This window comes from Phyllostomus discolor, chromosome 8 (assembly GCF_004126475.2).
Source record: "Phyllostomus discolor isolate MPI-MPIP mPhyDis1 chromosome 8, mPhyDis1.pri.v3, whole genome shotgun sequence".
Lineage (NCBI taxonomy): Eukaryota > Metazoa > Chordata > Mammalia > Chiroptera > Phyllostomidae > Phyllostomus > Phyllostomus discolor.
The window spans coordinates 100,419,524-100,442,910 of record NC_040910.2 but is presented as its reverse complement, the minus strand read 5'-3'; the positions used below and the strand labels follow the sequence as shown (position 1 = coordinate 100,442,910).

At 45.8% G+C, this 23,387-nt stretch overlaps 1 protein-coding gene across 2 annotated transcripts in view; it reads right to left on the bottom strand.

Moving 5' to 3' along the window:
• Positions 1-733: 733 nt before the first annotated feature.
• The window catches only part of CA10 (carbonic anhydrase 10), a 451,674-nt gene continuing 429,020 nt past the window's right edge, over positions 734-23,387 (bottom strand). For both annotated transcript variants that reach the window (XM_028521194.2, XM_028521193.2), the window contains 4 exons: positions 19,507-19,579; positions 6,278-6,432; positions 3,701-3,875; positions 734-1,990 (listed from right to left, as the gene is read on the bottom strand). In XM_028521194.2, the coding sequence (XP_028376995.1) occupies positions 1,968-1,990; positions 3,701-3,875; positions 6,278-6,432; positions 19,507-19,579 (426 nt within the window). In that variant the 3' untranslated portion in view covers positions 734-1,967. The remainder of the gene's footprint in view (positions 1,991-3,700; positions 3,876-6,277; positions 6,433-19,506; positions 19,580-23,387) is intronic.

Below are 23,387 nucleotides of genomic sequence, written 5' to 3'. Positions count from 1 at the left end.
ATAGAGATCAGAGAAGTTAAGCAACTTGCCTAGGATCACACAGCAAGCAGGCAAGTGGCAGAGTAAAGCTTTAAATCCAGGTCTGTTTGATTTACCATCAATGTTTTTCAGCCACTATATTATATGGCTGCCAGGCCAAGGAGGATTCTGACTCAGAGAGGAAGCAGCCAGCCACACAAAGGAAGACTGCCACCTGCCCACCCTAAATCTTTGCCAACAGATTTGGTTTTCTAGAAAAATATGATTGCTCAGTAATAGGCGCGTATGTCATCATGGCTAAGCCCATCATCTAACATTGGTGCAAAAAGTAAAAAAAAAACAAAACCCAACTCAGTGTATTATTTCAGATATGAACTCTCTGGCTATTCATTTGTTTTGATTCTTTTTCTATCACCAAAGTTACTTGGCTGAAGTTTCCCATCTGTTGGTGAGTGTTCCCGTTTGCACAGACCCTACATGCTGGTGCTTTCCCTCTTGTGATAACAAGGAGAGATGCAAGTTATTTTTAATTTAGCCACCAAACCAACATCCACGTCTTCCCTTCCAGCAGCTAAGCCTATATGTCTTCTCAACAGGGTACTAATTACCTGGCTCTGGGAATGACAGGATGGGCCGTTCCCGTGGCTCTGGCTGCCCTGCCGGCCACGAGGAGATTGCCTGTGGACGCAGCAGGTCTCAGAGGCTTCCGCAGGGAGCGTCCGTCTCATCAATAAACTCAGACGTGGGTACCGGGTAACTTGTTAAACACATTTATTGATTTCTTGACAGTAACCAAACACAGTGAGTGACCATTATAAACAAGAAAAGAAAGGCATTCGTTTGTACTTTGTGAGATCCAGCTGCACCTGGAGAGAAAAGACACCCCTTTCCCAGGAATTTACAAGGCAAAGTGCATTCCTTCAAGGGAGCATCACAGGGGAGGGATGGCAGTTTCAAAACGCAAGGGATCTGTCGCCTGCTGTCTCAGGCTGAAGCTCACCTCGGATGAATGATCGAGCCATGGAGTGGAGTTAAAGTTATACTCGCTTAGCAAATGCATTCCTGATTGCCACAAACTCAGTAGAAACCGGCTGCAAATGAACAAAACATGAAGATGAAGGAACGAGTGAAATCAAAGAATGCAGTTGCATGGAGCCAGGGCTTAGCCTGTAAGGAAGTAGAACAGATCAAAGCCAGAAGAATAAAATTAACCCATTAAACACATTTATTGAGCTGTTAACAATAACCAAACACAATGTATGACCTTTGGAAAACAAGAAACAGCAAATGGATCAATTCTGATCTTGGCAAATCCTACTAGAGATATGTGACAAAGGGGAAATAATTCAATCTCTTTATAGTCTGCGATGATATATATATACAATGCGTATCTCTTCAATGTCGGTCCTTTTTTTTTTCTTTTTAAATTGTCGAGTAAACAGAAGAATGATAATCTAGAAATCAGTGTCCTTGGCCAACTTTGTCCTGGTTCACCTGCCGCCAGCACCCTCCAAGCATCCTAGGACACTAGCCGAGATTCCTCGATGCAAAGGACCAAGTCCGCTTGATGCTGCCGAAGTTGTGTGTTCTCCCCTCTCTTTTGGAAGAAGTTTTGTATGTACAAAGGCTGAAAGTCTTATTGGGTAGATTTATTAGTTCAGGAAAGCAGTATCAAAATTGTAATCAGGTTAACTGGTTATTTTTCTTCTAAGACCTTTGATGAATGAGCCTTTAATTTCTGAAAACTTGACTTCCCGTCTTGGAGGCTGTGTGAGTGTGTATGTATGTATGTAGATATGTTTGTGTGTGCATGTGTGTGTATCCTCTGCCATGGTTTTTCAGATCTTTTCATGAAGGAAGGGCCAATCCAAAGAGTGAATGAGGCTTGAGAAGGGGAAGGAAAGAGGAGAAAGAAGGGAACATTCTAGGTTATGTCAATTCACAGTTGTAGCATTTCACTGAGACGGAATTCTTCTTGGCCTCATTCCCTACTTGAGGAGCCATTCATTTACTGGAAAGACAGAGAAAGAAAAACACACAAACACACAACATAAAACAAGGCATAATTGAATTAATTTGCACAGAGTTTGGGGGGGTAACTCCAAAGGGGAAGGAACAGTTCTCTAAGTGTGGGCTCACTTGTAAGTATCCTGACAACCCCTTCGCTTTCTCATGAACTTCTAGGCTTGAACTGTTCAATGTTGTTGCCACCAGTCACATGTAGCTACCATACACTTAAATTAGTTAAAATTAAATAAGAAATTTAGTGGCCTCACTGTACTAGCCATCCTTCAGATATTCAACAGCCACATGTGGCTAGGAGCTACCATATTGAACAATGAACATATAGAATATTTTTATTATCACAGAAAGTTTTGTTTTAGACCCGGGGTGGGCATGTGACAGCCTACAGGCCAAATCCAGCCTGTGATATGCTTTTGTAAATAAAGTTTTATTGGAACAAAGCCACACCATTCATTGACATGTTATGGATGGCCTCTTCCACACTATAACATCAGAGTATGGCAGAGGCTGTGTGACTCATAAAGCCTACAATATTTACCATCTGGCCCTTTACAGAAAAGGTTTGCTGACTGTGAGTGCTGTATGCATGGGGTCATATCTGTCTCCATCACACTGTATCCTCATCACCTAGCTAAGTGCCTGGCACATAGTAGATATGCAATAAAAAGGCGCTGAATGCAGAGAAGGCTCAGTCAATGAGTTGAGTATTTATTTGTCTGGTAGTTCTGGCTCAGAGGGAACAGAAAATTATCCTTTTGACACTCTGTGTGTGTCAGAGAAAGAAAAAGGAGAGAGGGAATTGTAGGGGAAGTAGAAGAAATGAAATGGTAGGGGGCAAAGGGCAGTGGTAGCAGCTGCTTCTAAAAGCTGCTTGGTAGCCTCTACAGCCCCTGTGTTGTTAAAGCTACAATAGACTTCACTGTCCAGGCTCTCATTCATTCCTTACAACAAGTGGTGACATAGATGGTGCTGGGACTGTCAGGAAAGAAGTGAGGCCCACAGGGTACATGCCCACTAGGTTTGCCTGGTTTGTTAGTGTGGAACCAGGGTGGGAACTTGGATATCCCGACTCTGGGCTGAGGGCATCTCCACGATACTGTGCTGCCTCCATCTTCCTTCCTGTGTTGACAGTTTACCACCGTGATCAACAGATACTTAGAGTATAGGAGGGAAGAGAGAGGGCTGGCTGCGGGCCGGAGGGTTGCAGGAGGCAGAAGTCATTTGAATGTCCATAGGGGACATTCAAATAGGAATGTCCATAGTAGGAATGTCAAGTAGGAATAACTGTCACTTCTATGGACATAGCCCTGGAAAAGGATACATTCACACATATCACCTCCTTGTATCCCAATGGCCTAGCATCCAGACTATTTGCTCATCTAGGGAAAAGGGGTCCCTCATGCGCCTAACTAAAAGCTCTCGTGCTTCTCGCTATCCTGTTCTAGCATATAATCTTGAAAAAATCAGCCTCTCTAGACTCTTCTGCACAATGGCAACAAAAAAGGATGTAAAGTTTGATCTCTATCTCTCATACACAGACTTTACAACAGAACATCCCCATGCACATGGAAGGTGGTGGTGGTCTTAATTATCCATCATAATCATGATTCCTAAAATGGCACATAATGCCAGGCCTTTAAGAACAGGAGGACTGAGCTGTGGCCTGGGCCCATGGCCCTCTGAGCCACGCACCCACCTCTATACTGAAGCTTCTGGGCCCGGTTGTTTGGACAGTCCTTCCCCTGTAAACTGAAGTTGATGTTGGTGCGGATACAGCGGTTGTTGAGTGGCTGGACAGGCCTGAAGTTGTCACTCATGCTCAGAAAGATCTGAGAGGGCTGATTCTGGCTGAGCAGGCGTAAGGAATGCATCTGAGGAGAGAGAAACAGCTGTGAGACCCACCCATCCTCTTAGATGGACCAGGAGAGAAGTGTGACAGCAGAGACTGGCCAAGCCAGGCTGCCTACAAAAGGGCACATGAGCCCCTCAGAGGCCCTTGTGGTGTGGGTCCAGTTGTGCTGGGGGCCCCTGGATGCTGCCATGTGTGGACTGAGGCTTGCTTCTAGCTCAGTAGTTCAGAGATGCCTCTGAACAAGTTAATTACTCTGCTCTATCCTCAAACATACCATCTGCCAAAGGAGGAAATCCAACTAGGTGTTCTCCAGGGTCTCTTTCTCTTACACCTCATGGCTCAATAATTCCCAGCAATTCAGGGAATTATTCCCTGACATGGGGTATTATCCAAACTGTAGTGATTGGTCCAGGGGTCAGAGCGAAACGAAGTAGGATTAGTTTGGTTCCTTTTCTGTGAAATCAGGACCAGGAGCTGCACTGAAATATTTGCAGGTTCCACCCTGAAACTGAGAAGGGGAAGGAGAGTCTCTAGCAACAGAGGAGAATGAAGTGAATGGGCAGCAGGAAGCAGAAGACAGCAGAGATAAAGGGCACCTGGGGTTCTGATTCCAGCGAATTCCTGACACCAATTTCTGCTCTTAATTTCCTTAACATGCCCAGTATCTCTTAACAAATCCCTTTTCTGAGTTTAAGCTATCTGGAGGGGGCTGCTTGTCACCAAAAGTCCTGACCAATATAGATAGGACCAGGGACTTGTTCACATTGTTGTTGGGTTGTAAGTACAGTTGACCCTTGAGCGATGTGAGGGTCAGGGGCACCAGCCCCATGTGCAGTTGAAAATCTGCGTATAACTTTTCACTCCCCTAAATGCTTAGTTGTTCCTTGGTATCCATTGAAGATTGGTTATAAGATCTCCTGCGGATACCAAAATCCACAAAAGCTCAAGTTCCCTGTATAAAATGGCATAAGAATAATGTATAGCGTCCTCCACATCTGTAGACTCCCCACCACAGATTGAAAACAGTACAGGTATTTATTGAAAAACATACGTGTATAAGTGGACCCATGCAGTTCAGACCTGAGTTGTTCAAGGGTCAATTTTATATATCCTGTAAAGGAAAATGGATTCTGCTTCTTTTGCTCATCTTCCCTCTGAGGTTTTTTTATAGAGTCTCAGAACTATAGCATGTCAGAGCTGGTGCCCCCTGGTTGTGAAGAGCGGGATTGGTTTCACAGAACGGGGTGGACAGCCCTGAGAGCACATAATGAGCCATTACCAAAGCTGGCCTCAGAGGCCGGGTCTCCTGGTTCCCATCCAGGGCTGAGGGATCCAAGCCGGCTTTACGAGAAATACCATGAGATGCTCTGAAAAAATTCCACATTCAAATATGTCTGTGAAAGACTACTTATCATATTGCCTCTTTTTGGACACGGACATAATTATTATCATTTTAAAGGCCCTGGAATGTCTCCCAACAATGAAATCTATTTAACTCTTTTTTAATTCAGCTTTTTCAAACATATCTGATGAACACGTACTCTGCTCATTTGCTTTCTGAACACTGTCACTGTAGAGCACTTTGGGAACCAACCCTGTTTTTCCTTATCACTCAGCTAGGTCAATGCTTCAACAATGAATTCACGCTAAACCTTTCAGGTGCTGATTCTTTTTTAAAAAATGATTTTATTTGTTTATTTTTAGAGAGAGGGGAAAGGAGTGAAAGAAAAATCAATGTGTGGCTGCCTCTCTTGTGCCCCCTGCACTGGGGACCTGGCTCGCTACCCAGGCATATGCCCTAGACTGGGAATCAAACCAGCAACCCTTTGGTTTGCAGGCTGGCACTCAGTCCACTGAATCACACCAGCCAGGGCCAGATGCTGATTATTTAAACATAGGTGTGATGAATTGAATTTGGCCCCCCCCCCCAAATTTATACGTTAAAGCCCTAATTCCCAGTACCTCAGGATGTGACCTTATTTGGAAATAATGTCATTATAGATGCAATTAGCTAAAATGAGGTTATTGGGGGGAGGCCCTAATCCAATATGACTGGTGCCCTTATAAAAAGGGGGATTTGGACAAAGGGACCCAGGCATAGGGAGAACACCGTGTGAAGATGAAGGCAGAGTGGGGGTGATACTTCTACAGGGCAAGTACCACCAAAGGTTGTCAGCAACCAGAGGAGAGGCATGGAAAAAATTCTTCCTTACTCCCTCAGAAGGAACCAACCCTGCTGACACTTTGATCTCGGATTTATAGGCTCTGTAACTGTGAGACAACACATTTCTGCTATTTAGGCCACCAAGTGTGTGGTTCTTTATTAAAGTAGTCCTAGTAGACACATACAATAGGTATTTCACGAACAGCCACTTTTCACATCATCTTCCCCATTCACTAACAGACCACAGAGACGCTCACCTGCATCCTTGTTATGTAGACAGGTTTGTTCATTATTATCCAACTTGCCGTCTCATAGCAGGGTGGGATAGTCATGGATCCATCATAAGTAATGAAACTAGTGGTCTCTGGATAGAGTTCCTCTATATTAAGTCCCTGTAGTAAATATGCATCATCTAGAAAAGGAAACAAGAAACACTTAAGAATTAGGTTTCTTGAGAAAGTGCTGCTATTGATGATTTTTTTTTTCCCTTTTCTGATTCCAGAAGACCGTATCTGTCAGGATAGGCTGCAGAAATGAACAGTCCCCCAAACCTCAATCATTTTAAGCAATGAAGGATTTTTTTGCTCACGTATATGTCCATGCTAGGTTGGCTGAGGGCTTTCTCCATGTCATTGTTGTCCACCCTTTGGGACCCAGGCTTTCAGAACAGCTGCTATCTGGACCCTTGTGAGTTGCAATGATAGGAGGAGATGCGCCCATTGCAGAAGTGGCACATGCAACTCCCATGCACATATTGGTGGGCAAAAAGTCACATGCCCAGTTGACATCAGAGATGCGAGGGAGCACATTCTTCCTACAGGATGAGACACTGAATATCGGTGAACAGAAATGTGGGCTATGGCAAGGACACAAGGAAGAGCCAAATATTTGGTTATGGTTCCTGAGACCTGGGACCACAATGTTATACTCATAAAGAAATGCACAATTGAAGCCTTTAGGATCTGTGGAATCATTGCCTGGTCGCCATTCTTGTTTATTAAACACTGCTTAATGAAAAGAACATTAAGAAACACTTTTAGAAAGAAATCAGGCCAAATCCTATCATGAGACTCAAAAGTTAAGTTCGACATCTGAGGGCATGTTTGTAGGTCTCCTCTCTGTTGGCTCCGTGCAGGTAGATTTTTCTCTCACACCAATTTGAGGTATTCACACTCATAAATATTTTATTACTAAATATAGGTTTTTCAATGACAAAAGTGATATAAATAATTTATCAGAACACATGGAAAGAAGAGAGAAAAAAATTAATGACCCCAATTATCTAAAACAATTGACGTTAACACTTTTTGTATTTCCTTCTGAATTTTTCATTCAATGCATTGGTTGCATTTTTAGAAAACTGTAATGCATCAGAGTTTTAAAGTCTCAGTAAAGTGCAACAAACCTCTCTCACTCCACTCTCCTCTTTTCCCTACAATCCTTTTTTGCACACTTTTGCTCTCTTTCCGTGGTTTCTATAGCACCATACTTAGTGTCCCTATTTTTCTGGCCATTCTGTCTTAGATTCTGTTGCTGGATCCTGATTTTCTACCTGTTTCTCTCAATGGTAGCATTTCATAAGGCTCAGTCCAAGGCTCTGTTTTTTCTTACTCCATACACTCCTCATAGGGTAGCCCAAGTACATCCATGGCTTCCACAGCCCTCTGTACCTCAGTGACTCTAGCAGTCTTGCACCCCCCAGTTTGCCATGAGGGTCGATCACTATGGTCCATCCGGGAGGTCTGGAGGGCACATGGCAAGGACCCAAAGCCTGGCTAGTTGAGGGATGAGGGTGGCTCCTCCAGGTCTCCTCAATTCATGTGTTGTTTCTCATTCACATGTTCAACTCCCAGAGGGAAAGAACTAACTCTTCAGTGGCTGATATAATCTCTCAAGTTTGGTAATGTGCATATATGATGGTAAAAAAGGACTTTCACATACAGCTGGAACCTCACACTGACCTAGCAAGACTTTTCAGGCAGATAATAATACCCTCATTGACAAGAAATTGAAGATGAGAGAGGCAAAGTAACCTGCCTGAGGTCACAGAGCTAGCTGGTAACTGCAGAGGGGGAACTGAGACCTGGATCTTCTGACCTCCAGACCAAAGTCATTCATTCACTCATTCAACAAGTATTCGGTAAGTACCTGTTTGTGTTGGGCACAGGGTTAGGCTCTGGGGATAGCGCAGTAAACAGGATACATGCCCTCCTTCTAGTTGAAGAGACAGACAACCAGTGACAAAATAAATATATGTAGACTCTAATATCAGGTGGTGGTAAGTGCACCTTGTCTTACCTGCACCCTCCTACTGATCCTGAGCATTAAGGCTCAGAATTCATTTTCTTGGGAAAAGGGCCCCTTCCTTCCCCTCCTGGGCTCTGACTACCCCAGTGGGGCAACTGAACCTCTCCAGGGCTCTGTCCAAATGCCCACGAGAGAGAGAGTTTGGTCAAGCTGGATTTGGAGACCAACTCTAGGAAAAAGGACTTCTTTACTCTTTCCATTTAAATGTTCCTGCCTTTCCATCAAAACACCAGAGAATCAGGACAAGTTCAAGAGAGACATGGCTGGGCTGGGTCTGCACTCTGGGTCATGCAGTCGGACGCTTCCATGACAGAGCCATGATGCCCCGAGCACACACGGACCTGATGGACCTTGGCAGTTGGATCAGGTGCCAACACAACAAGCTCCCGTCGAGTACCCATCATTTGGCTCTGTTTCTTAAGCCCCTTGTACGTGTCAGGTACTGAGCTAGGCATTGGAGAGCAGGACGTAATTAAGTGAAGGCATCAAGGAGCAGCAGAGACACGTGTATCTGCGCTGAGTCCATTGAGAAGCTGTCAGTACCGCCTGGGGGTGGGACTCAGGAGAGGATTAACTGAGGAGCTGCCCCCAACTGCACCTTGAACGACAGGAGCTAATCAGTGTGTGGCTTGCAGGCAGGTGGCTGTCAAGGGCACGGTAGACAGTCATGCTAGAGAAAGAGTAAGGACATGAAGAGGGGTGGGTAGCCAGGGATAGCCAGAATGTGGATGGGAATCGGGAGGGCTGTTGTGAGAAAAGAGGCTGGAGGGTCAGCAGGGGCTGTGCCCAGAAGGTCCTTCTCTGTGCTGCTGGGAGTTTGGGCTTTATCCTGCAGGCAATGCAGAGCCACTGAAGGGTTTTATGCAGGGGAGTGGCGTGATCAGATCTGCACTTAATGATGCTTGCTCTGATGGTGCTTTGGCCTGAAGATTAACATATTGAATGAGAGAAGGAAGCATTTGGCACATCTTTATTAAAGGTCAATGTGATTTGTTTAACCAAGCTTGCACGCGGAGCATATTGGGTACTCTAGCATGCTGCCATTATTGCATTTTATTTTATTTGGGGTGGTGGGAAGGAGGGAAGGACAGAGGCAATAGAATGAGGGACATTCCAGGCACGACTGGAGGAAAGAAAAAGAACATTTCTATTTCACTGAACCTATAACTAGCCTCTGTGTTGCATCCATATTTGAGGAAAGGATCGGTGTGTGTGGGGGGGGCAGGCTAGGAGCAAGAGGCAAAAGGAGGCATGTTCATGGATTTAACCCACACAGCAAGGTAACAACATGCTTCCAAAACACTGTTGTGCTGCTGGTACCGAGACCACCCACTGTGGTCCTGCTGGGAGATTCCTCTTTGTCCACATCCCCTTTGAGTCACATAATACTCGTCAGAGAAGGCGGGCAGCTTTCTCCCTCTCACAATCCTCATTCACTAACTTTGTTCTTTCCATGAATCTCACTAATGCACACACACCACGTTTTGCCCTATTTAGTTTCTCACACTGCAGAGCTTGGAAAGACCCAGTGTGAAGAATGTGAGCTCTGGACTCAGACCTGAGTGTGAGGGATGATTTTGCTGCTCACCATCCAGGTGGCCATGGACATGCAGGTAACTGTATGAGCTTCAGTTTCCACACCTGCAGTATGCAGATGGTTGGAGTGGGCAGTGGACTGAATGTTTGTGTTCCATCAAAATTCATATGCTGAAGTCCTACATCCCATTGTGATGTTATTTGGAGGTGAGGCTTTTGGCGGGTAATTTGGTCATGAGGGTGGAGCCCTCATGAATGGGATTAGTGCCCTTATACAAGCAATTCCAGAGAGTTCTTTCACCCTCTTTCTGCCATGTGAGGATGCAACAAGAATTCTGCAACCCAGAAGAGGGTTCTCACCCCAATCCAGAGAGGCTGGCACCCTACTCTTGGCCTCTTGGCCTCCAGAGCTGTGAGAAGTAAATTTCCATGGTTTAGAAGATAGTTTGTCATAGCACCTGAGACTGACTAAGACAAAGGATTTGCCTCAGAGTTGTCTGAGGAAAAAATGAAAGCAAGCTTTTCAAGTACCTGACATAGGACCTGGTCCACAGTAAGTACTCAGCAAGGCTGGGTAACAAAGGTGTCACTCCTTCCTTTCTGGGGTGTCCTTGCCCACCTTCCCGGGATAACCACTGCTTGACCTCCCTGAGGTCTCCTTGCTTTTCCCAGCTGGGGTAGTGCCTTCCCTTCTTGCCATATTTACTGAATTAGCTTGCTAATAGTTACTTACTATTTTGAATGTCCCCACTAAGCTGTGAACCTTTGGGAGAAGGGCTTCCATCTTTTATCTCTAATCCCCAAGGCCGGCATGCGGTCCACTGCATTTTGGGTACTCAATAAACATCAGTTGAATTATGCCCAGCAGCTCTACCTGCTCGCAGTGCTGAGCATAAACTAAGGGAGGAAGATGCAACATAGAAATTCTCTGAAACTCCTGCCTGTACCATGAACATATGTGCTGCCCAGCCCCCTCCCCCATATATATCACATCCTAAGATATCAGGGTGAGACTGAGGCTCCACATGGCATTACCGTGTTTCCACACCAAACATGTCTGAACCCTTGAATTTACATTGCTAATTTTGGTGTGTATTTAACACGTAACACTTGTCCACTTGACTCACCACTTTGCCTCAAAGGCTGCCAGTAAATTGGTGTTCTCTCTTTTAGGAATTGGAATTTGAGAACTACAGGTTACCCTTTTGCCTCTTCTTTTCTCCCCACGGAGCCTTACTTGGGGCATCTGGCAGGACACAGGCAGTGGAACCCAAAAGGAAGATGAGCAAATGCAGCAGTCTTCAGCACTAGTGTGAAGGAACACTGGGGCATCTTCCGCAGCTGACCAGGCCAGGAACTCATTAGTGTTACCCACAGACCGTCTTGTTCATGCAGCATCCAGCAGACAGAACCAGTTTGTGCATGCTAGTGTTATCCTCTGGGCACTGCAGCCCAAGGGAGCCTAAGAACTAAGGTGCTGGGAAGTGGATTCTGGTTCTCAAACTCTCGTGGCTCTGTTCATTAGTAAGAGTGGAGCAGGTCGGGAGCTGTTTATGAGCAGAGAGACACAAATGTGGGGTGAGGCTCTGAGGCCAGCAGGGTGATCATGCATGCCTCTGCTTGCTTTAAGGATATTTACTGAGAAGAAGTGATAGCAGAAGTTCAAATAAATTTTCATGGATAGTTTTATAGAGAAGTTTTCTATCTATCTATCTATCTATCTATCTATCTATCTATCTATCTATCTATCTATCGCTTATATAGGATAAAGCCCTGGACTTCAAGCAGGAGTCTTAATTCAAATTTAAGTTCTAATTGTGACTTTTCTAGTAACATACTTTTCCTCCATGGCTAAGTCATGTAACCTCTTACTTGGGGGCACCAGATTATTCTGGATATTACTAGAGTCATCTTCAAGTAGAAAAGAATTCTACAGACCCCAAAATATCATTCAGAAGAAACAAGTTTATACAGACAAATTTTTCTTAAGTAGGTCAACTTTTGGGTATGACACTGTTGTCATTTTTTTTTAGTATGGGCTCTCTCTTTGTAGTACAGGAAGAGCCCATGCATAATCAATAGGTATAGATATTTATGCACAGTGTATAGACTGAGTTTATTCCAAAAGACTATTAGCTGACAGTTGTGCTCTTGATTTTATGACAAGCTCTTGATGAGTCTATTATTTATGTTATGCTGAGTTCTTAGTCATGGGCACATTCCCAAGTTGGCCTTTTTTCTTTTTCTTTTTCCAGGAGAAATGCAGTATGATGAAATACCTAGCACTGCACAGTGGGGGAAGCTTCCCTTAGCCCAAGCTTCAGTGCAGCCTCTGTTAAACGCATTGTGGTTACGTGTGAGGACCACTGATGAGATTTAACACCGCCTGGCTTCCTGCTTATGGAGTTCCCATTCAAAGAGAAGGATGCCAATGAAAAAATGACTTGGCAGTTTCAGAGATCAATACTGGATTTGCTTCTGATCAATATGGAACTATTTGGCAATCTTCTCATATGGAATGCCATTTCCTGTTGTAATCTGAGGCACATTCAACTGAAATGAAAAAAGGCAATTACTAAAGCATAAAGTAATGTGATTTTTTTGTTTTACACAAACAACAAATGAAAAAAAAAGAGCCTCGGAGAATTGGATTCATGGAGGTAAGCAGCCTCTTTTCCATTCCTCACTGACTTGAGTTACTACTTAGTGTGCGACGCGGGAGTGGGTCTGCCGCATTTCACATTCTGGGGAAACATTTCTGAAGCTGTTCTTTGAGATGAAAGTACAAGTTCAATTAAGCATAGAGAAAGGCACGAGGAACAATATGCTTAAGTTCCTTGGTGATATTTCATCACATTTAACACCCTGTCCCTCTGAGGAGCAGGCTCACAAAACACTTCCCAAGGCACGGAGACATACAAGGCAGTTACAAGTTGGTCTACCCTTGCCTGCACATTCATCTTTTAGCTGGGGTGGGGGGAGGGGTGCTAAAACAAAGTTATAAACGGGCCAGACTTTCTGCAAAAGATATTTCCAGGGACTTGTATGGTGTGTCAAAACACCATGGGTAAAATCTCTCCTCCAAATCCCTTTAGTCCCATCTTTATGTCCTCGGAGGAGATGTATGAAGACAACAGACCCTTCTAAAGGCCCTTCGAAGACCCTTCTAAATTCAGAATCTATGATCTTTTGGATGCTCATTGGACTGAAGTTCACCGCCGGATTTACTGTGTATGAAATGAATGGAGTGTGTGAGAGTGAATGAGAATGAAACTAACTAACGTGGTCTACTGTCCTAGGACGTTGGAAGAAAGAGTTCATTCATAGGTAATATCCCGATAATGCCTCTCTCTCACCCATGTAGAAAGGCTCTTTGCACTTCATTAGTCACTAATTTCACCACTTGAAAATATCCTAAAATTAAAAAAAATAATGCTAGCTCGATGAAGTCATGTGGATACTAAAATGTTACCTTTTATATAATCGGGGCTCTGTGCCTGCTAGTTAATTAACACCAGGAAAATGGAGGGACATGGGCATTATTCCAAAACACTACATTAAGAAAAAATTAAAATACTTCAAGTAAATTACCAATATCGCCTCCAGGAAATCCATTTTTCAATGTCATGATTTTAGTCTTGACCCCCAAACGGCTGAAGGGGAATTTAACTTCAATAAAATGGATTTTCTTTAGAAGACTTTCTAAATTCAGCCTGAAATGAATTCAGGCGGGTCTTCCCCATTGTTCCCCATTAGTGAGAGTGATTTATCAGATTTTCTCAGACAAAGGAAATCCAAACTTCCGAGGAAAGTAGTGGGTCCTCATTCCCAACCACTGCATGGGTTCACACACAGGGAAGTATAAACTTTAAACTTCATTTAAAGTCCGCAAACCATTGCCCTGTATTGTGTTTACCTTGAACATATTTTTTTTTTAACTTGGTGTCATAGTAAGCTACCTCACCCCCCTTGAGGAAGCTGGCTTTAATGACCACATAGTTTAGGACAGTTTAGAAACACACACAATTATGCACCTAGTGTATCCCAGTCATTGTCCAGGCAATTAACTCATTACTTTGCTTGGTCCTCACCTCAAGTCTCTCAGTGTCAGTATGCATATCCTCATTTTACTGATGATGCAACTGTTATCTCAGGGAAGTTAAGAAACTTTCCTGAAGCCACACAGCCAAGGAAGTGGGAGAGCCAGGAGCCCCGGTCTGCTGGTTCCATCTTGCTTCACTGAACACATCATTCCCCATAAGCTTGGTGGCTTTCACCAGCTTCATATCTGGCTCCCAAAGTTCCCAGTTCTCTAATGAGACTCTCCTTCTTTCCTCCTTCAATGGGTTCCCTGGCATTGATTGTCTTAACTGGCTCAATAGAGTGACTTTGCACAATTCCTTTTTTTTCCTGCCAGTCATCTAATCTCTGAAGGAACCAAGCCAATGGACTGCGTCCCTTGAGTTGGCTGCCATTGTGTGGTGCTTTCACCCCACGCTTCCACGTTGCTCGTGCCCCTCACACCTCCTCAGCTAGCTGATGACACAGACACTCAAAAGGCTCTTCCAGGCTGGGGTCTAAAAGTTATCTTTAGAAGTGATTTGCAATCCCATGTCACGAGGATACGAGCTGCTCTTTTAAAAGTGAGGACACATCCGCCTCTCTTCTCTATTTATTCTCACTCCCATGATTTCACCCAGTTTAAGTGCCATCTGGAGCCCAGTGATTTTCACATTTATATCTTCAGTTTTGTCTCCTGAAATCCAGACTCCTATATCCAACTGCCTACTCCATACCTCTTATTGGATACTCCATCGACATCTCAAGCTTAGCATGTCTGAAACTTCTCATTCCCTTCCCATCCACTCACATGTTTCATCCAGTCTTCCCATCTCGGTTGATGGAGACATCTTCCTTCCAGTTCCTTAGGCTAAAAACCTCAGTTATCCTTGACTCTTCTTGTTCATATCACACATCTGATCTATCGAGAAATGTCTTGGTTTCTTCTTCAACATATACCCCAACCTTTCTTCCCACCTCCCCCACGTTCGCCTGGTCATGATCCACACCGTCTCATTGTCTGGATTGCTGTGGTCACCTCCCAGCGTTGCTCCTTGCCCTTCTCTGGTCCACTCCCAACCAAGCGCACAGAGTGACCCTCTTGTCAGAAGGTCATGTCACTCTCTGCTCAAAGTCTTAGATCAACTTCTCGTTACAATGGCCTCCAAGGGAAAGGCTGATGGGGAAGACTGACCTCATGACCTCTCTGACTACTACATGTGCCAACAGTGGCCGTGCCACTGTGTCCCTCTGTGTGACACTGATCTCCACGGGTGGTTCCATGCCAGGGGACAGGCAGGAGTTGCAGAGAGCTGAGGATGGTATGAGCCTGATCTTTCAAAGTTCCCCCAAGTTCTGTGGTTAGTTTATGTCCCTTTCAAGTGGAAACAAATGCAAGAAGCAAAGAGGTGGCTCTTCAAACAGACCCGAAGTTGGACATAAGAGAAAAACATGCTGATAAGTTCCATGTAATGTGAAAGCATCAGCATAACAACTAGTTTTAAGACCTCAGAGGTAAGCTTTCCTTGCTCTTATGTTTGAGTCCTTGCTCTCCTGTTGTGGGAGAGTAAACTATTGTTCAGGACATGTTCACTCCCTCCCCACCCCCACGGGAAGTTTTATTTTAATTTGTTTCATTCAAGTTAATTTAATGTATTTTTAATTTATTTGCTTTTCAAGATGACCAGGAAATGTATTTGAAATACAAAGAATGTCACCTGGCTCTCTTTGGCCAGTGGAAAGTGGATAGACATGACAGCGTGTGAGTTTCCAGCCTAGGCCTGGAGTAACATCACATGTTTCTGACCTTCACCACCAGATGTCCTTGCCCTGGGTGAGCCACCTGATCCCAGCAGAACGAGAGCCTTGTGGAGCCACGCTGCCCTGGCCCACCTGCATGCCTGCAGCTGGAAGTCAGCCACCCCAACCGATCACAAAGGCAGCAGTGAGGTCAACGTTTGTCACTGAAGGTTTTTTATAATGCAGAATGCTTGTTTACTAATAACCACTTACTACATGTATATTCCCTCAAATAACTTTACTTTGTGGAGCCTTGGTTTCCTTATCTGCAAACTGGGATGGCAGTTGTATCTACTTGGAAGGTAGGTACTTTGTGAGCACTAGGTAAGGTGCTGTAGGTAGAGTTCTCGGCCCAGAGCCTGGAGAATGGAAAGTTGTCAGCTGGCGTCATTTCTGTCTTCCTGATGCTCAGCGTGTTGCAGAGTGGGTACCACATCTAAGTGATGGGGCATATTGGGGCCATGCTGGGCTGTTGTTCTGGGTTGCAGCTACAGAATGGGTCACTGGGGAGAGTGGGTGAAGGTCAGGGTCAGGTGTCCCTGGGTATGTACTTAGGCAGCAGTTGGGGGAATTGATTCATTTATATCTTAGAAGGATAGAAACAGAGTACACTGATAGGTGCCCCTGAGCAGGTGGTGTTGCTTTCATCTTGACTGGAATTCATGAGCTGATGGTGGCATCACCTGCTGCATCCTGCTGAGCCTATAGAGAGACGTTCAGGCTTGCGTTTCCCATGCACTGGCTGCATCCTAGTGATTGACTTCTGATTCAGATACTCCCCTGCTTGCCTCCCGCCTTCTTTCCACGGGCTGGCTGCCTCTGGGAGTCTAGCTGCAGGGAAGAGTGGTGGCAAATGCTCTCCTGCTGAGCCAATCAATCCTTTCAGCCACAGAGTTTTGGGAATAGGGTGTCCAGGCCATTCCTACACATAGGGGCCACCGTTATCCCTGTGGTGTCACTCCCTCAGGTATGTGACAAGTGTGCTACCAGGAACACCTTCATTATTCCCCAATGTGTGCAAGAGCACAAAATACCTGTGATTAGGGGGCTTAACTCAGTCATGTCTCCCTGTGGGGTCTCTTGATCTTCCTTTAGTTCTCCTTTTTCTTTCCTCACCTCTGACAGAGAGATCGTGAGGGACAGAAGGAGGAGGGCTCCTGCTCTCTTCCATTTGCATTTCTTGAAGGGTGTCTGGGGAGGTACTGAGGGCGTTTCTTCAAATACATCTTCTGCACACACTCCTCGGCCTGGCGCCCAGACCCTTCAAGATCTGGCTGCAGATCACCTTTCCTGCCGCTGCTCCTGTCCCTGCTACCACTGGGGGCCATTCATCCCTCCATTAGTTCAGGCCAATGCCAGTGTTCGTAGGGTATACCGTTCAATGAAGAGCTGATGAAGACAGAGTTCCTCCCTTTGAACACTTCATTGTCCTTTTAATGCTGTCCTTGCTGTGGATAGGCTTAGAATGTCTCCCTCCCTCTAGCTTCCTGGCTATCTATCTTCCTTCCTTCCTTCCTTCCTTCCTTCCTTCCTTCCTTCCTTCCTCCCTTCCTCCCTTCCTCCCTCCCTCCCTCCCTTCCTCCCTCCCTCCCTCCCTCCCTCCCTCCCTCCATCCCTCCCTCCCTCTCCCCTTCCCCCAGCAAATACTTGTTCATCTATTCAGTCCTTATTTGAATGGCATCTGCTTTGTGTAATCTTGCCATGTAATTCTGAGCAGATCTTCTGTGATCCAAAACAATTCTCTTTGTATTTTGACCACTGAACTTTTTACATAAATCTTTATAATCTACTAGGATATGCTTGTCTCTCTAACTAAAGAATGAGGACCTTGTGGACAAGAAACGTGTTCTTGCCATTGATCTTGCTGTATCTTCGCTCTCAGGAGCCACTTAATAAATATGTGTGAAGGTCTTGGGTTTTAACATTGCTGCCCACTTCAGCTATTGCCACAGTATGTCCCTCTCAGTTCCGGCAGGCCTGATGGGGGTGGCAGTCAGGAGGCACACCTCATTTGAACTAGATGAAGTGGAAGTTTCTCTTGGCCACAAAACAGCCATCCATCATTGGTCCCAACGAGACCTGTCACCTTGGCTCTCCAGCCCCTATTTGCACCAGAATCGATACAACTTCCCATAGCGCAGACCCACACGGATGTTTCTTCTTCAGCAGCAGCTACATCACTTAAAATTAATCAGACCAGAGCCAGGGGTGGGGCAGGGAGGACAGTCCTGCTAATGATTGATTTTGCAGCTGGCAGTCTGTTCGGTTGTGTGTTGGGGCTTAATGTGCGATTTCATGGCTTTTCACGGTCTCTAAACTGCAAATTCAAGATTATTTAAAAACATTTTATTTAATTTGCATGCTTTTTTAATCAAAAAAGTTAAAAGACTGATCATCTTTTATGGGCAGTTATCAAATGTGCTATTTGCACATAAGGCAGAAATGCCTTCTTTAGCCGAGAGATCTTAGGGGTACGGATGAGGAAGGGCAGATAGCTCTGGAGACAGCTTGATTCATTCCTCAGGGTGAAGTCCGTCTGGGTGGAGTGTAATCCTTCAGGTTCATTCATCAACCCCACTGCCCCTCCACCCCATCCTCTTCATATGGGAGTGACTCGGCAGCGAGCATCTATCTGTGGGAAGGGCTGGGCCCGGCCCATCTTTATATTCTGGGAGCCTCGCCTGGTGTCTCTCATTGGGCAGATGTACAGGAAATGTTTGCTGAATGCGTGAATCCATGAACGAGGAAAGGGTCCTCCGTACTCTCCCTCCAGCAGTCCAAGGAGAGACCTGTGTGCATTCACTCAGCCTTTGGCACAACACCATGGGAAGCAGAGGCAGAAGGCATGGCTGAGCTCCTCACTTGGTGGAGGACATGCCAAAGGGAAGTGGTGTGTTTTAACTTTTGTGAAAATCATTATTTACTTACTGCTTGATTCAGAATCCTAGAAGGTCCTTAAATTCAACTTCTTCACTTTACAGATGAGGAAACAGAGCCAAAATGAGGAAGCTCCTTGCTTAAGGAAAAGTCAGGACTTGAATCCCACTTCAGGTAAAAAAAAAATTTTTTTTGTACCGACTTCTTTCATCTCTTGGTATGTGTCACTTCACATAAGTTTTCCCAAATGCTGCAACTTCCAGGATTTCTGTGGATGATAGTAGCCCTTCTCCCTCGTCTCCCTTCAATTTCTCTCTTTTCTGCTTACAGATTATAGAGATAAAACACCCTGGAAATGGTTCACCCAAGGAAATGGCACAGAGTCCCCTAGATCGATGGGCCACACGTGAGGATGAAGAAAGATGCCGCTGCGCCTCTGTCTGAAGGGGGACCGAGCAACACAGAGAGGGAGACTCGGCCCGGCTGAGGGGCACTGTCCATGCTGAGGTTGGATGGAAACTACCTGGTGAATGCTTTCTCCGTCACAAAGCTGGCAAAGCCCCCAATATGGCTAGCTGCCACGGTGGAGCTTGTCAGCTCATAGAGTGCCCCAGCTCATTACCAATCCATGGGATAATGACGGCCATCTTCATAATAATCGTTATTGCCCTAGACAGGCATGGATGACAAAGACACCCCAGGGACGTCTGTTTCAAATGAGCTGCTTCTTATCCAGCCTTGACTCTCCAGAGTGACTTTCTATGGCATTAAAGGATCAGGGAGCCGAAAGGGGCCTTGGGAGATCATCCCTTCTGGCTCCCTGCCTTCCGACAGAGCTAACCTGTATAGAATAATTGTATAAGAAATCATTGTTGTATGAGAAATAGTTGCTGCATAAGAAACTTACTTTTGTATGTTATTCTTGTGATAGTATCTCTGTTGAGCATTCGATTAAGAAATGGGTTTGATGAATCAGAAACCTAGGGAAGAAAAAAAATTTTTTTAATGACTGGGTAGTACTCTCCCAGGGTCAACATTGCCTCCATGAATTCACTTGTTTGTTCATATTTCTTGAGGGTCTAACATGTGCCAAACAGTATGATGGCTGGAAATTCAGAAGTAAAACATACAGACACTATTTTCCAGAAGTCCCAGTCTAGAGAAAGAAGACAGGTTAAGTACATAGTGGTTTAACATACTATGAACAGCGCTAGCATAGAGGCACAGGTACGATGATATTAGAGGAGGGCCATCCACCTGGGGAATCTGGGGAGCTAAGGCCTGAACTGAGTCTTTTTAAAAAAAAAATCATTTTAGGGGGAGAGAGGAAGGGGTAGGGGAGGAGATGGAAGGAGAGAGAGAAGGAGAGAGAGAGAGATAAACACTGATTTGTTGTTCCATTTATTTATGTATTCACTGGTTTATTCTTGGACGTGCCCTGATTGGGGATTCGAACCACAAATTTGATATATTGGGATGATGCTCTAACCAACTGAGCTGCCTGACCAGGGCTCTGAACTGAGTCTTGAAGGATGGGTCGAAGTGAACAAAGTGCTCTCATGGTAGAGTGTGGAGACAAGGAAGGGTAAGGAAAAACATTACATACAGAGGATCTGTTTCATACATGGACATGGGAGAATTGGCCATGCTCAGGCATGTATTTCATTGTAGTTGGAGCTGAGATTATGGAGGAGGGATGGAAAGTGAGGCTAGAGGGATAGGAGGGGGCCAGTATATGTCAGGCTGTGACAGTCATGTTGGGCATTTAAACTTTGTTCTGTAGGGGTGGGGAGTCATCAAAGGGGATAGGGAGTTACATGTTAGCAAGGGGACAGCCATCTAGGTTGAGAGTGAGAAATTACACAGAACGGGGGGTCACGAGATGAAAGCAAATCTCTAAAAGTAATAGAGAAATTTATTATATAACTGCTCTTCAATGCATAAATCAAATATATCATACACCATGCCATTCAATCATCCATCCATCCATCCATCCACATACCTATGCACTCAGTAAATATTTACCGAGTACCTATTAGGGATCAGTTCCCATTTTATGTCTATGCCCTTAGGTCTCCAAATTCCTTCTTTGGGAGAAAAAGCCAAGGTTCCAGGAGCTTAATCCAGGGGACCACCATTTGGAGACTGTGACGTGTCCCCCACATAACCGTGGACACTGCTTTTTGGCACCCCCGTTTTACTCAGCTTTCCTGAGGCGTCACTGTTCATCCTAGGCATTTCTCTCCTACCTGCTCAGCACAGCTCCACTCTGTAATTCACACCTCAGCTACTAATCGGATGTTGTGACACATCAACGTTTTAAATCTGATTTATTCTAAGGTTTGGAAAAATTACAGCAGATGATGATTATTATTAGACAAGCAACAGGTAATTTTTAGTTTGGAAATAGCCCAGATTGTTTGTTTTCCTGCCATGTGTCTCTCCTTTCCCGCAGCTCCCTGGGTGTATTGTGTTGGGATGCACACCAAAGGGAGGCTGGTGAGTGACAGCGCTCAGCGGTGTTTGCAGAAGCCCGCCCACGAAGGAAGAGAAGTCCCAAACCAAACACTGCTGCCCCCTAGGGGCTCAAGTGCCAAACCCGACTTCTATTTTCTCATCCTCTTTGGCTGTTTCCAAGACAGCCTGAAGCCACCTGTCTGTACCAATGCCCTTGTGAAAGGAGTCGTGGCCCGTAAGGAATCTGCTATGACCCGTAATCGGGTGCCTTGGGTTCCCAGTGAGCCTGGGCAGTGCCAGTGTTGGGACTGGACCCTTCTGAGCTGATTAAAAATCATTGAGAACCTCCCAAAGTGCACACATGATTTGTGGGCCCCAGTGTGTTGGCTGCGTGGGTGAGAGGATAAAATATGTACTCGGTATAAGTGAGCTTAAGTGGGAAGTTAATGGTGTGTGATTGAGCAGCAATTACAGCCAAATCTCGGTTCCCTGTGGTCACGGGAAGGATGGGGGACAAGGCGGGGATGGAGATAAGTAAAACCCATGAATAAACAAGTCTCCTATTTTTAACCAACAACTCTGACCCTTCTATGGCTCTGCTGTCGGCCATGGTGACATCTCCAGGGCTTAGCCGGCCCAGAGGTGGGGCCTCTCATGTTCGGTTCCTGCCTGCCCTGCAGGGAGCTGAGAAGGGGAGGTGGGAGGACCGCAGGGGAGGGCAAGCCAGCAGAGGCTGTGAGCCCTTAGGGGCCGAGGGCTTTGTTCATCTCCTTTACACGTTCCAGTGCCTAGTGCCTAGCGCAGGGCCTGCCTGTGCCCCACACTCAGCGTTTTGAGGTGAATGAATGACAAATCACAGCTGGAACATCTGGAAGTTGATTATATTGTACAAAGACAGGAATGCTGTCATTTATTTTGAGGTCTAGCCAGAAAGCTTCAGGTGTGTTCAGGAAAAGAAGGGAAGCACCCCTAAGGGACAAAATGGCCTGAGACTATACAGAGCAAGTTACCACCCATTCGCTGACCTCAGGGTCAGGGGCATGAGCTCCTCCCAGCCACCTGCAGGGAGGCAGCCAGGACCTGTATCAATAATCTCGGTGGAGTGAGACACGCTGGTAGTGTGCCGTTGAGGAGGCTGAATTCCTGGTGTGTCAGTCACCCTGTCAGCTGTGATGCACATGAACTTCCAGGATGACACTCAATGACCCCGGAAGCGTTGAGCAAAGTGAGGCAAAGTCGGGGACCGATGCTGAGGCAGCCACCGATAGACAAGCATTGTTAGGCAGCCCACATTGGCTGTCGAGTCACTCCCTGGGGAAAGCCATGGGAGGGGTAAGTGCCTGGACGGGTGTGTCCCGATACTGTGACATCTCTGCAGGCTTCCCTTCAGTGAGCGTGGCCTGGGGTGGATGCACCCGTGGGTCATCAGTGTCATAACTGGGGCTGGTTGAGGGATATGGGATGAGGAAGATGTTTTTAAATATCATTTTCTGTCTTCTTTTCAGTTGCTTCTCCTCAGCTCTCCTGGGGGGGTGTATGGTGTGAAGGAGGTCATTAACGTTACAGTCAAGCAAGACCTGGGTTCCCTCCCTAGATGAGCTGTTAGGAGCTACACGGACTTGGGTGGAATGCCAAAGAGTCCCTGGACCCTTTACCTCATTAGCAGGATAGAACACCAATGCCCACCCTGCAGACTTATGAGGGTTAAATGATAAAATATATGCTGAGTACATATTCGAGTGCCTGGCATTCAGGAACCTGCAAGGCCTGTGATGGCGCCAGGAGATGCAGAGCAGAGCCTGGCAGGACCAATTTCCATGGGATGTCGCATCAGGTATTATAAAGGCCTAAAAAAGGCCTTTATAGGCCTTTTTATGCTTCCCTGGCCCAAAGCCCCCTTCCTCTCTTTGGTGATGACAAGCTAGAGGAGTTTGGGGTTGGTGGCCAGGGGGTAGCAACATGTTACAAATGCCCTTGCCCAATGTACAGCTCTGCCCAGACCACAGAAAGGCTGGACCTGACCCCAGTGAGGGAGAGGACTTAGGGGGAGGTGTGGAGTATTGAGAGGGATGACCAGGCAGGCAAAGTGCCTGTTGCTAAGCCTGATGCTTTCGGGGAGGGCGAGAGAGTGGTACCTGGGGCTCCCCCGTGCCCATTCTTCTGAACAATGATGACGTCATCACCAGAACTCTGTTCCAACCCCACAGTGGCAAATGCTGGATTCTACTGATCATCTTCCTCAGATTCCCAAGTTCAGACTGGGACACCTCCTCTAATGGTCTGGCCAAAACTTCCTAAGGGGTTAATGCAGTCACTGCCAACTTGCAGAAA